The 12,266-nt window shown below is 50.1% G+C and overlaps 1 protein-coding gene across 1 annotated transcript in view; it reads right to left on the reverse strand.

The window, feature by feature from the left end:
* Positions 1–271: 271 nt before the first annotated feature.
* Positions 272–12,266, reverse strand: part of LOC124035364 — a 17,129-nt gene continuing 5,134 nt past the window's right edge. The window contains exons 2-4 of the mRNA XM_046348826.1: positions 8,904–9,169; positions 8,334–8,503; positions 272–674 (exon numbers count right to left, since the gene is read on the reverse strand). Coding sequence (XP_046204782.1) covers positions 317–674; positions 8,334–8,503; positions 8,904–9,169 — 794 coding nt within the window. The 3' untranslated portion in view covers positions 272–316. The remainder of the gene's footprint in view (positions 675–8,333; positions 8,504–8,903; positions 9,170–12,266) is intronic.

Below are 12,266 nucleotides of genomic sequence, written 5' to 3' on the forward strand. Positions count from 1 at the left end.
CAGATCTGGGACCAGGCTACTAAACAGATTTGGGACCAGGCTACTAAAACAGATCTGGGACCAGGCTATTAAAACAGATATGGGACCAGGCTATTAAAACAGATATGGGACCAGGCTACTAAAACAGATATGGGACCAGGCTATTAAAACAGATATGGGACCAGGCTACTAAAAGATCTGGGACCAGGCTATAAACAGATCTGGGACCAGGCTATTAAAACAGATATGGGACCAGGCTACTAAACAGATCTGGGACCAAAAAACAGATATGGGACCAGGCTACTTGTCTTCCCTAAGACCAATACAAAAAAGGACACTAAGAATAGAAGTCCATGCCGTTCTTCTCGCTCTCATCTGAGGAGGGGTTCTGGTGCTGGTCCGAGTCAGACTCGAACATAGGGCTGTGGTGGAGGCCGGGCCGGCCGCCGCTCTGGGGAGAGGAGATGCAGGGAGGAGGGCCAGAGCTGTCAGGGTGCGGACGGGGGTAGAACACCTCATCCTGGGGGTGGGAGAGCCAGCTGGGGGAGGGTCCATCGCTCAGACCCCTGCCATGGTGCACTCTGGCTGGGCTGAGGGAGGGGAGAGATGGGCTGGAGTCCTGGAGGGTCTCCCTAATTCTTTGGTTCTCTCTGGTCGCTGCCACCCACACCACCTCCAACTCACCTTCCACCTCTCTGGAGGAGAGAGAGAGAATGAATTGAATTGAGAGCGAGAGAAGAGAGAGGAAGAGGAAGAGGAAGAGAGTGTGAGAACGTTTTATCTATCATTTTATTGACAGTTGAGAGACAGATACGAACAGTCACACCAATGTGATCACACAAAATAATGTTCCCATTGGTGAAAAATCATTATCACAGAAAACAGACAAAACCTTCATATTCAAACCTTCGATTCAGGCACTAAGACGATTCAGGCACTAAGACGATTCAGGCACTAAGACGATTCAGGCACTAAGGCGATTCAGACACTAAGGCGATTCAGGCACTAAGGCGATTCAGGCACTAAGGCGATTCAGGCACTAAGACGATTCAGACACTAAGGCGATTCAGGCACTAAGGCGATTCAGGCACTAAGGCGATTCAGACACTAAGGCGATTCAGACACAAAGGGCAAAATATCACAGAATCTCAGTGGCAATACTGATGAGTGAGTCAACACACCCTAAAGTACATTATATTAGTGGACCCAGTAACCAGGCCTTACGTCTCAGCACCAAAGTGGACCCAGGAACCAGACATTATGTATCAGCACCACAGGGAGAGAGAGGGAGAAGAGAGGGAGAGGAGAGAGGAGAGAGAGAAGGAGAGGGGGGGAGAGAGGGAGAGGAGAGATAGGGGAGAAAAAGAGAGAGAAGAGAGAGGGAGAGAAGAAGAGGAGAGGGGGGAGAGAGAGGGAGAGAAGAAGGGAGAGGAGAGAGAGAGAGAGAGAGAAGAGGAGAGAGGAGAGAGAGGGAGAGGGAGAGAAGAAGGGAGAAGGGAGAGAAGGGGAGAGAAGAATAAGGGATAGAGAGTGAAGCTCTTGGAGCAGAGAAGGTAATTGCTGCTGTGGGTTGTTATTAGTGCATCCCAAATGGCATCCTTTTACATGTGGACCTTGGTCAATAGTAGTGCACTACATAGGGAATAGGGTGTATTTCCCTTGGTCAATAGTAGTGCACTACATAGGGAATAGGGTGCATTTCCCCTTGGTCAATAGTAGTGCACTACATAGGGAATAGGGCGCATTTCCCCTTGGTCAATAGTAGTGCACTACATAGGGAATAGGGTGCATTTCCCCTTGGTCAATAGTAGTGCACTACATAGGGAATAGGGTGCATTTCCCTTGGTCAATAGTAGTGCACTACATAGGGAATAGGGTGCATTTCCCCTTGGTCAATAGTAGTGCACTACATAGGGAATAGGGTGCATTTCCCCTTGGTCAATAGTAGTGCACTACATAGGGAATAGGGTGCATTTCCCCTTGGTCAATAGTAGTGCACTACATAGGGAATAGGGTGCATTTCCCCTTGGTCAATAGTAGTGCACTACATAGGGAATAGGGTGCATTTCCCCTTGGTCAATAGTAGTGCACTACATAGGGAATAGGGTGCATTTCCCCTTGGTCAATTAGTGCCCATAGGGAATAGGGTGCATTTCCCCTTGGTCAATAGTAGTGCACTACATAGGGAATAGGGTGCATTTCCCCTTGGTCAATAGTAGTGCACTACATAGGGAATAGGGTGCATTTCCCCTTGGTCAATAGTAGTGCACTACATAGGGAATAGGGTGCATTTCCCCTTGGTCAATAGTAGTGCACTACATAGGGAATAGGGTGCATTTCCCCTTGGTCAATAGTAGTGCACTACATAGGGAATAGGGTGCATTTCCCCTTGGTCAATAGTAGTGCACTACATAGGGAATAGGGTGCATTTCCCCTTGGTCAATAGTAGTGCACTACATAGGGAATAGGGTGCATTTCCCCTTGGTCAATAGTAGTGCACTACATAGGAATTGTCATAGGGTGCATTTCCCTTGGTCAGGGTGCATTTCCCCTTGGTCAATAGTAGTGCACTACATAGGGAATAGGGTGCATTTCCCCTTGGTCAATAGTAGTAGGGAATAGGGTGCATTTCCCCTTGGTCAATAGTAGTGCACTACATAGGGAATAGGTGCATTTCCCCTTGGTCAATAGTAGTGCACTACATAGGGAATAGGGTGCATTTCCCCTTGGTCAATAGTAGTGCACTACATAGGGAATAGGGTGCATTTCCCCTTGGTCAATAGTAGTGCACTACATAGGGAATAGGGTGCATTTCCCTTGGTCAATAGTAGTGCACTACATAGGGAATAGGGTGCATTTCCCCTTGGTCAATAGTAGTGCACTACATAGGGAATAGGGTGCATTTCCCCTTGGTCAATAGTAGTGCACTACATAGGGAATAGGGTGCATTTCCCCTTGGTCAATAGTAGTGCACTACATAGGGAATAGGGTGCATTTCCCCTTGGTCAATAGTAGTGCACTACATAGGGAATAGGGTGCATTTCCCCTTGGTCAATAGTAGTGCACTACATAGGGAATAGGGTGCATTTCCCTTGGTCAATAGTAGTGCACTACATAGGGAATAGGGTGCATTTCCCCTTGGTCAATAGTAGTGCACTACATAGGGAATAGGGTGCATTTCCCCTTGGTCAATAGTAGTGCACTACATAGGGAATAGGGTGCATTTCCCCTTGGTCAATAGTAGTGCACTACATAGGGAATAGGGTGCATTTCCCCTTGGTCAATAGTAGTGCACTACATAGGGAATAGGGTGCATTTCCCTTGGTCAATAGTAGTGCACTACATAGGGAATAGGGTGCATTTCCCCTTGGTCAATAGTAGTGCACTACATAGGGAATAGGGTGCATTTCCCTTGGTCAATAGTAGTGCACTAATGAAGGACTTGTCACAAATAGTGTTTTCTTGTTGCACAACCAGGAGCCTCTCCATTTCACCAGCTGCCACTGATCCAGGATGTGTGTCTCCTTCCCTCCCTGATCCCCTCCCTCCTTCTTTCCCTTTCCTCTCCCTCCTTCACTCCTTTCCCCCACTCCTTTCCCCCCCTCCGCACTCCTTCTCCTCCTCCTTTCCTCCTCTCCCTCATCCTTTCCTCCTCTCCCTCATCCTTTCCTCCTCTCCCTCATCCCTCATCCTGGGGTGAAACTCCAGGCTTTTTGAGAGTGGACTGAGCTGCTGAAAACGAGGCTGAAAAACCCCTATGCCCTTGCTGCTGTTGGTGTAACCCATTGGAATTGGTACCCTTTCTGGCTGGAGGAGGAATAGGAAGGCCTATTGATCCAGTCTGGCTGTGAGGGAGGGAGGAATCCAGTCTGGCTGTGAGGGAGGAATAGGAAGGCCTATTGATCCAGTCTGGCTGTGAGGGAGGAATAGGAAGGCCTATTGATCCAGTCTGGCTGTGAGGGAGGAATAGGAAGGCCTATTGATCCAGTCTGGCTGTGAGGGAGGAATAGGAAGGCCTATTGATCCAGTCTGGCTGTGAGGGAGGAATAGGAAGGCCTATTGATCCAGTCTGGCTGTGAGGGAGGAATAGGAAGGCCTATTGATCCAGTCTGGCTGTGAGGGAGGAATAGGAAGGCCTATTGATCCAGTCTGGCTGAGAGGGAGGAATAGGAAGGCCTATTGATCCAGTCTGGCTGTGAGGGAGGAATAGGAAGGCCTATTGATCCAGTCTGGCTGTGAGGGAGGAATAGGAAGGCCTATTGTTAAGATCCAGTCTGGCTGTGAGGGAGGAATAGGAAGGCCTATTGATCCAGTCTGGCTGTGAGGGAGGAATAGGAAGGCCTATTGATAAGATCCAGTCTGGCTGTGAGGGAGGAATAGGAAGGCCTATTGTTAAGATCCAGTCTGGCTGTGAGGGAGGAATAGGAAGGCCTATTGATCCAGTCTGGCTGAGAGGGAGGAATAGGAAGGCCTATTGATCCAGTCTGGCTGTGAGGGAGGAATAGGAAGGCCCTCCTATGTTGAACATAATAAATGGCTCTCTATCCACCGGATGTGTACCAAACTCACTAAAAGTGGCAGTAATAAAGCCTCTCTTGAAAAAGCCAAACCTTGACCCAGAAAATATAAAAAACTATCGGCCTATATCGAATCTTCCATTCCTCTCAAAAATTTTAGAAAAGGCTGTTGCGCAGCAACTCACTGCCTGCCTGAAGACAAATAATGTATACGAAATGCTTCAGTCTGGTTTTAGACCCCATCATAGCACTGAGACTGCACTTGTGAAGGTGGTAAATTACATTTTAATGGCATTAGACTGAGGCTCTGCATCTGTCCTCGTGCTCCTAGACCTTAGTGCTGCTTTTGATACCATCGATCACCACATTCTTTTGGAGAGATTGGAAACCCAAATTGGTCTACACGGACATGTTCTGGCCTGGTTTAGGTCTTATCTGTCGGAAAGATATCAGTTTGTCTCTGTGGATGGTTTGTCCTCTGACAAATCAACTGTACATTTCGGTGTTCCTCAAGGTTCTGTTTTAGGACCACTATTGTTTTCACTATATATTCTACCTCTTGGGGATGTTATTCGAAAACATAATGTTAACTTTCACTGCTATGCGGATGACACACAGCTGTACATTTCAATGAAACATGGTGAAGCCCCAAAATTGCCCTCGCTAGAAGCATGTGTTTCAGACATAAGGAAGTGGATGGCTGCAAACTTTCTACTTTTAAACTCGGACAAAACAGAGATGCTTGTTTTAGGTCCCAAGAAACAAAGAGATCTTCTGTTGAATCTGACAATTAATCTTAATGGTTGTACAGTCGTCTCAAATAAAACTGTGAAGGACCTCGGCGTTACTCTGGACCCTGATCTCTCTTTTGAAGAACATATCAAGACCATTTCAAGGATAGCTTTTTTCCATCTACGTAACATTGCAAAAATCAGAAACCTTCTGTCCAAAAATGATGCAGAAAAATTCATCCATGCTTTCGTCACTTCTAGGTTAGACTACTGCAATGCTCTACTTTCCGGCTACCCGGATAAAGCACTAAATAAACTTCAGTTGGTGCTAAATACGGCTGCTTGAATCCTGACTAGAACCAAAAAATTTGATCATATTACTCCAGTGCTAGCCTCTCTACACTGGCTTCCTGTCAAAGCAAGGGCTGATTTTAAGGTTTTACTGCTAACCTACAAAGCATTACATGGGCTTGCTCCTACCTATCTCTCTGATTTGGTCCTGCCGTACATACCTACACGTATGCTACGGTCACAAGACGCAGGCCTCCTAATTGTCCCTAGAATTTCTAAGCAAACAGCTGGAGGCAGGGCTTTCTCCAATAGAGCTCCATTTTTATGGAACGGTCTGCCTACCCATGTCAGAGACGGAAACTCGGTCTCAACCTTTAAGTCTTTACTGAAGAGTCATCTCTTCAGTGGGTCATATGATTGAGTGTAGTCTGGCCCAGGAGTGGGAGGGTGAACGGAAAGGCTCTGGAGCAACGAACCGCCCTTGCTGTCTCTGCCTGGCCGGTTCCCCTCTTTCCACTGGGATTCTCTGCCTCTAACCCTATTACAGGGGCTGAGTCACTGGCTTACTGGGGCTCTCTCATGCCGTCCCTGGAAGGGGTGCGTCACCTGAGTGGGTTGATTCACTGATGTGGTCATCCTGTCTGGGTTGGCGCCCCCCCCTTGGGTTGTGCCATGGCGGAGATATTTGTGGGCTATACTCAGCCTTGTCTCAGGATGGTAAGTTGGTGGTTGAAGATATCCCTCTAGTGGTGTGGGGGCTGTGCTTTGGCAAAGTGGGTGGGGTTATATCCTTCCTGTTTGGCCCTGTCCGGGGGTGTCCTCGGATGGGGCCACAGTGTCTCCTGACCCCTCCTGTCTCAGCCTCCAGCATTTATGCTGCAGTAGTTTGTGTCGGGGGCTTGGGTCAGTTTGTTATATCTGGAGTACTTCTCCTGTCCTATTTGGTGTCCTGTGTGAATCTAAGCTGCCCCAGGTGTCAGTTTATGTCTTGTCTGTGCTATTCTGTGTCGTTTGGGTCAGTTTGTTATATCTGGAGTACTTCTCCTGTCCTATTTGGTGTCCTGTGTGAATCTAAGTGTGCGTTCTCTAATTCTCTCCTTCTTTCTTTCTCTCTCTCAGAGGACCTGAGCCCAAGGACCATGCCCCAGGACTACCTGACATGATGACTCCTTGCTGTCCCCAGTCCACCTGGCCGTGCTGCTGCTCCAGTTTCAACTGTTCTGCCTGTGATTATTATTATTGGACTATGCTGGTCATTTATGAACATTTGAACATCTTGGCCATGTTCTGTTATAATCTCCACCCGGCACAGCCAGAAGAGGACTGGCCACCCCTCATAGCCTTGTTCCTAAATAGGTTTCTTCCTAGGTTTTGGCCTTTCTAGGGAGTTTTTCCTAGCCACCGTGCTTCTACACCTGCATTGCTTGCTGTTTGGGGTTTTAGGCTGGGTTTCTGTACAGCCCTTTGAGATATCAGCTGATGTACGAAGGGCTATATAAATACATTTGATTTGATTTGATTTGATGTACAGGCAGACAGCTTGACCGACTTGATAGACGGACAAACAATCACAGACAGACAGGGCAACTTCATCTCAGGGAGAAATTGATCAAGACAAAACGACATTCACAATATGATTGAATGCTCTCAGAATCGCCCAAATATACTGTTAAAATAACTGAATTTAGATGGTTCAATATTAAAATAGCATGAACTAAAGGAGAGAAAGAGATACAGAGAAACAGAGAGAAAGGGGATGAAAAGTGGAGAGAGAGAGAGAGAGAGAGAGAGAGAGAGAGAGAGAGAGAGAGAGAGAGAGAGAGAGAGAGAGAAGAGAGAGAGAGAAGAGAGAGAGAGAGAGAGAGAGAGAGAGAGAGAGAGAGAGAGAGAGAGAGAGAGAGAGAGAGAGAGAGAGAGAGAGAGAGAGAGAGAGAGAGAGAGAGAGAGAGAAGAGAGAGAGAGAGAGAGAGAGAGAGAGAGAGAGAGAGAGAGAGAGAGAGAGAGAGAGAGAGAGAGAGAGAGAGAGAGAGAGAGAGAGAGAGAGAGAGAGAGAGAAAGGAGAGGGAAAGAGAAGAGAGCATAAAAGAGTGAGAGAGAGCACTAAAGAAAGACAATTGAGGACATCAGAAAGAGAGAGAGCAACAGCGAGAGAACAGCATTAAGAGAACAGCATTAAGAGAACAACAGAGAGAGAGAGACACAGAGAGGGAGAGACACAGAGAGGGAGAGTGACTGTGAGAGAACAGAGAGGGAGAGTGACAGAGAGAGACAGAGAAAGAGAGAGCGTAACACCTAGAGAGAGAGAGAACAACAGAGAGAGACACAGAGAGGGAGAGTGACAGAGAAAGAGAGAGCATAACACCTAGAGAGAGAGAGAACAACAGAGAGAGACACAGAGAGAGAGACAGAGAAACAGTCTGCAGCTGTTCTGTCTTGCCCAGGCAGAAGTGCTTGCTGACTCCTCCTCCTCCCCACCCTGCGTTCCCTCCGGGGCCTGTCATTGGTTTGCGTTGCTAGTGACTCGGCTGCCTGCCTGCTCACTACTCCTGCCTGTGTGTGACTCGGCTACTGTCTCTCTGCCTGCCTGTTTCCCTGGCTGAGTAGCTGCCTGGTTCTCTGACTGTCTGCCTGTTTCCCTGGCTGAGTAGCTGCCTGGCTGGCTGCCTGGTTCTCTGACTGTCTGCCTGTTTCCCTGGCTGAGTAGCTGCCTGGCTGGCTGCCTGGTTCTCTGACTGTCTGCCTGTTTCCCTGGCTGAGTAGCTGCCTGGCTGGCTGCCTGGTTCTGTGACTGTCTGCCTGTTTCCCTGGCTGGTACCTTTTCTGCTGCAGCACTCCGTCCAGGTCGTGCTGTTTGTCTCGTAGAAGCCTCTGGAGGTGCTGTATTTCTGTCTGGTAGGAGGCTGCCCTCCCTGCAAAGTCCTCCTCCTGCTCCACCAGCCTCTGGCCCAGAACCCCCAGGCTGCAGGCTGCCTGCTTCTTGTACACCTGGAGGGGGAGAAGAGGAGACAGTCAGACCGCTGCCTGCTACTGGAGAAAGAGAGAGAGAGAGAGAGAGAGAGAGAGAGAGAGAGAGAGAGAGAGAGAGAGAGAGAGAGAGAGAGAGAGAGAGAGAGAGAGAGAGAGAGAGAGAGAGAGAGAGAGAGAGAGAGAGAGAGAGAGACGCTTAGACGGCTGGAGGGGGGAGGAGGAGAGAGTCAGACCGCTGCCTGCTCCTGGAGGGAAAGAGAGAGGGAGGAGACGGTTAGACTGCCGGCTCCCTGTGAGAGAGAGGAGACCCTGTCAGGGGGATGGCTCCACCACAGAACGGACATTTAGCACCACCACTACTACCAGCACCTTGAGGAGCATAGGATAACTCAGGCTATTAAGTACTCAGACACTGGACCACTGGAGTACCCAGACACTGGACCACTGGAGTACTCAGACACTGGACCACTGGAGTACCCAGACACTGGACCACTGGAGTACCCAGACACTGGACCACTGGAGTACTCAGACACTGGACCACTGGAGTACCCAGACACTGGACCACTGGAGTACCCAGACACTGGACCACTGGAGTACCCAGACACTGGACCACTGGAGTACCCAGACACTGGACCACTGGAGTACCCAGACACTGGACCACTGGAGTACCCAGACACTGGACCACTGGAGTACCCAGACACTGGACCACTGGAGTACCCAGACACTGGACCTACTGCAGGGAAGGTAAGGATTTGGGGAAGGGAGAGAGAGGGTACTTGTTTTAACTTCTAATGTGTTAGGTAGTGTGTTTGTCTCAGTATGTGTGTTAGTGTGTCTGTGTGTGAGAGCACTGTCCAGCAGCCCAGCCAGGCATTCATTAACTTCATCCACTGTCCCCAGCCAGCCATTCATTAACTTCATCCACTGTCCTCAGCCCAGCCAGACATTCATAAACTTTATCCACTGTCCCCAGCCCAGCCAGGCATTCATAAAATGTATCCACTGTCCCACAGCCCAGCCAGGCATTCATAAACTTCATCCACTGTCCCACAGCCAAACCGGGCATTCATAAACTTCATCCACTGTCCAGCAGCCCACCTCAGGTACAAATCAACTTTATCCACTGTCCCCCAACAAAGTCAGGCATTTACAAACTTCATCCACTGTCCCACAGCCCAGCCAGGCATTCATAAACTTCATCCACTGTCCCCAGCCAGCCATTCATTAACTTCATCCACTGTCCTCAGCCCAGCCAGACATTCATAAACTTTATCCACTGTCCCACAGCCCAGCCAGGCATTTATAAACTTCATCCACTGTCCCACAGCCCAGCCAGGCATTCATAAACATTATCCACTGTCCCCCAGCCCAGCCAGGCATTTATAAACTTCATCCACTGTCCAGCAGCCCAGCCAGGCATTCATAAACTTCATCCACTGTCCCCCAGCCCAGCCAGGCATTTATAAACTTCATCCACTGTCCCCCAGACGGGGGTGAGTGAAGCAGGGCTGAGTGAAGCAGGGCTGAGTGAAGCAGGGCTGAGTGAAGCAGGGCTGAGCGTCAGACAGTGTGGGAACAGCAGCAGTAGCAGCAGTGATGTGATTATGTGCTACAAGACCATGGTGCTTGCCTACGGAGCTGTGAGGGGAACGGCACCTCAGTACCTCCAGGCTCTGATCAGGCCCTACACCCAAACAAGGGCACTGCGTTCATCCACCTCTGGCCTGCTCGCCTCCCTACCACTGAGGAAGTACAGCTCCCGCTCAGCCCAGTCAAAACTGTTCGCTGCTCTGGCCCCCCAATGGTGGAACAAACTCCCTCACGACGCCAGGACAGCGGAGTCAATCACCACCTTCCGGAGACACCTGAAACCCCACCTCTTTAAGGAATACCTAGGATAGGATAAGTAATCCCTCTCACCCCCCCCCTTTAAGATTTAGATGCACTATTGTAAAGTGACTGTTCCACTGGATGTCATAAGGTGAATGCACCAATTTGTAAGTCGCTCTGGATAAGAGCGTCTGCTAAATGACTTAAATGTAAATGTAAATGTACTACGTTTTTTTTAACAGAAATCCCGGTTGGAAGATTCCTCGTAATCAGAAGGTAATGAGCAGGAAACAAGGAATCATCCCACCTGCATTTAGGGATAACAGAGACATGTTGGGGGAAGTTGCATGTTGGCAAAACCTATTGGTGTGTTACTATGGTTACTTGACTACATAGCCAGGGAAATGTCTGAAACAGTAAACCATGCACAGGGTGTTTCCCCTAATGCTACTTAGGGGGATTGAAAGCAAAGGTTTCTCTCCATCTCTCTCCCTCCTTCTCTCTCTCTCTCCAAGTGACAACAGCTCATTAGCACAGAGAGACAGCCACCGCTCCCTCCCTTTAGGGTGTCAGTCGGTCCTCTTCCACAGAGAGACAGCCACCTCTAGGGTGTCAGTCGGTCCTCTTCCACAGAGAGACAGCCACCTCTAGGGTGTCAGTCGGTCCTCAGAGAGACAACCACCGCTCCCTCTCTCTAGGGTGTCAGTCGGTCCTCTTCCACAGAGAGACAGCCACCTCTAGGGTGTCAGTCGGTCCTCTTCCACAGAGAGACAGCCACCTCCAGGGTGTCAGTCGGTCCTCTCCCTCCCTCTAGGGTGTCAGTCGGTCCTCTTCCACAGAGAGACAGCCACCTCTAGGGTGTCAGTCGGTCCTCTTCCAGAGAAACAGCCACCTCTAGGGTGTCAGTCGGTCCTCTTCCTCCCTCTAGGGTGTCAGTCGGTCCTCTTCCACAGAGAGACAGCCACCTCTAGGGTGTCAGTCGGTCCTCTTCCACAGAGAGACAGCCACCTCCCTAGGGTGTCAGTTGGTCCTCTTCCACAGAGAGACAGCCACCTCTAGGGTGTCAGTCGGTCCTCAGAGAGACAGCCACCGCTTCCTCCCTCTAGGGTGTCAGTCGGTCCTCTTCCACAGAGAGACCGCCACCTCTAGGGTGTCAGTCGGTCCTCTTCCTCCCTCTAGGGTGTCAGTCGGTCCTCTTCCTCCCTCTAGGGTGTCAGTCGGTCCTCTTCCTCCGTCTAGGGTGTCAGTCGGTCCTCTTCCTCAGAGAGACAGCCACCGCTTCCTCCTTCCACAGAGAGACAGGCACCTCTAGGTGTCAGTCGGTCCTCTTCCTCCTCCAGGGTGTCAGTCGGTCCTCTTCCTCCCTCTAGGGTGTCAGTCGGTCCTCTTCCACAGAGAGACAGCCACCTCTAGGGTATCAGTCGGTCCTCTTCCACAGAGAGACAGGCACCTCTAGGGTGTCAGTCGGTCCTCTTCCACAGAGAGACAGCCACCTCTAGGGTGTCAGTCGGTCCTCTTCCTCCCTTTAGGGTGTCAGTCGGTCCTCTTCCACAGAGAGACAGCCACCTCTAGGGTGTCAGTCGGTCCTCTTCCACAGAGAGACAGCCACCTCTAGGGTGTCAGTCGGTCCTCTTCCACAGAGAGACAGCCACCTCTAGGGTGTCAGTCGGTCCTCTTCCACTAGGGTGTCAGTCGGTCCTCTTCCACGGCCACCTCTAGGGTGTCAGTCGGTCCTCTTCCACAGAGAGACAGCCACCTCTAGGGTGTCAGTCGGTCCTCTTCCTCAGAGAGACAGCCACCTCCCTCTAGGGTGTCAGTCGGTCCTCTTCCTCAGAGAGACAGCCACCTCTAGGGTGTCAGTCGGTCCTCTTCCACAGAGAGACAGCCACCTCTAGGGTGTCAGTCGGTCCTCTTCCACAGAGAGACAGCAGAGGAGAGAGCAGAGCTGCTG

This window comes from Oncorhynchus gorbuscha, linkage group LG05 (genome assembly GCF_021184085.1).
Source record: "Oncorhynchus gorbuscha isolate QuinsamMale2020 ecotype Even-year linkage group LG05, OgorEven_v1.0, whole genome shotgun sequence".
Taxonomy (NCBI): Eukaryota; Metazoa; Chordata; class Actinopteri; order Salmoniformes; family Salmonidae; genus Oncorhynchus; species Oncorhynchus gorbuscha.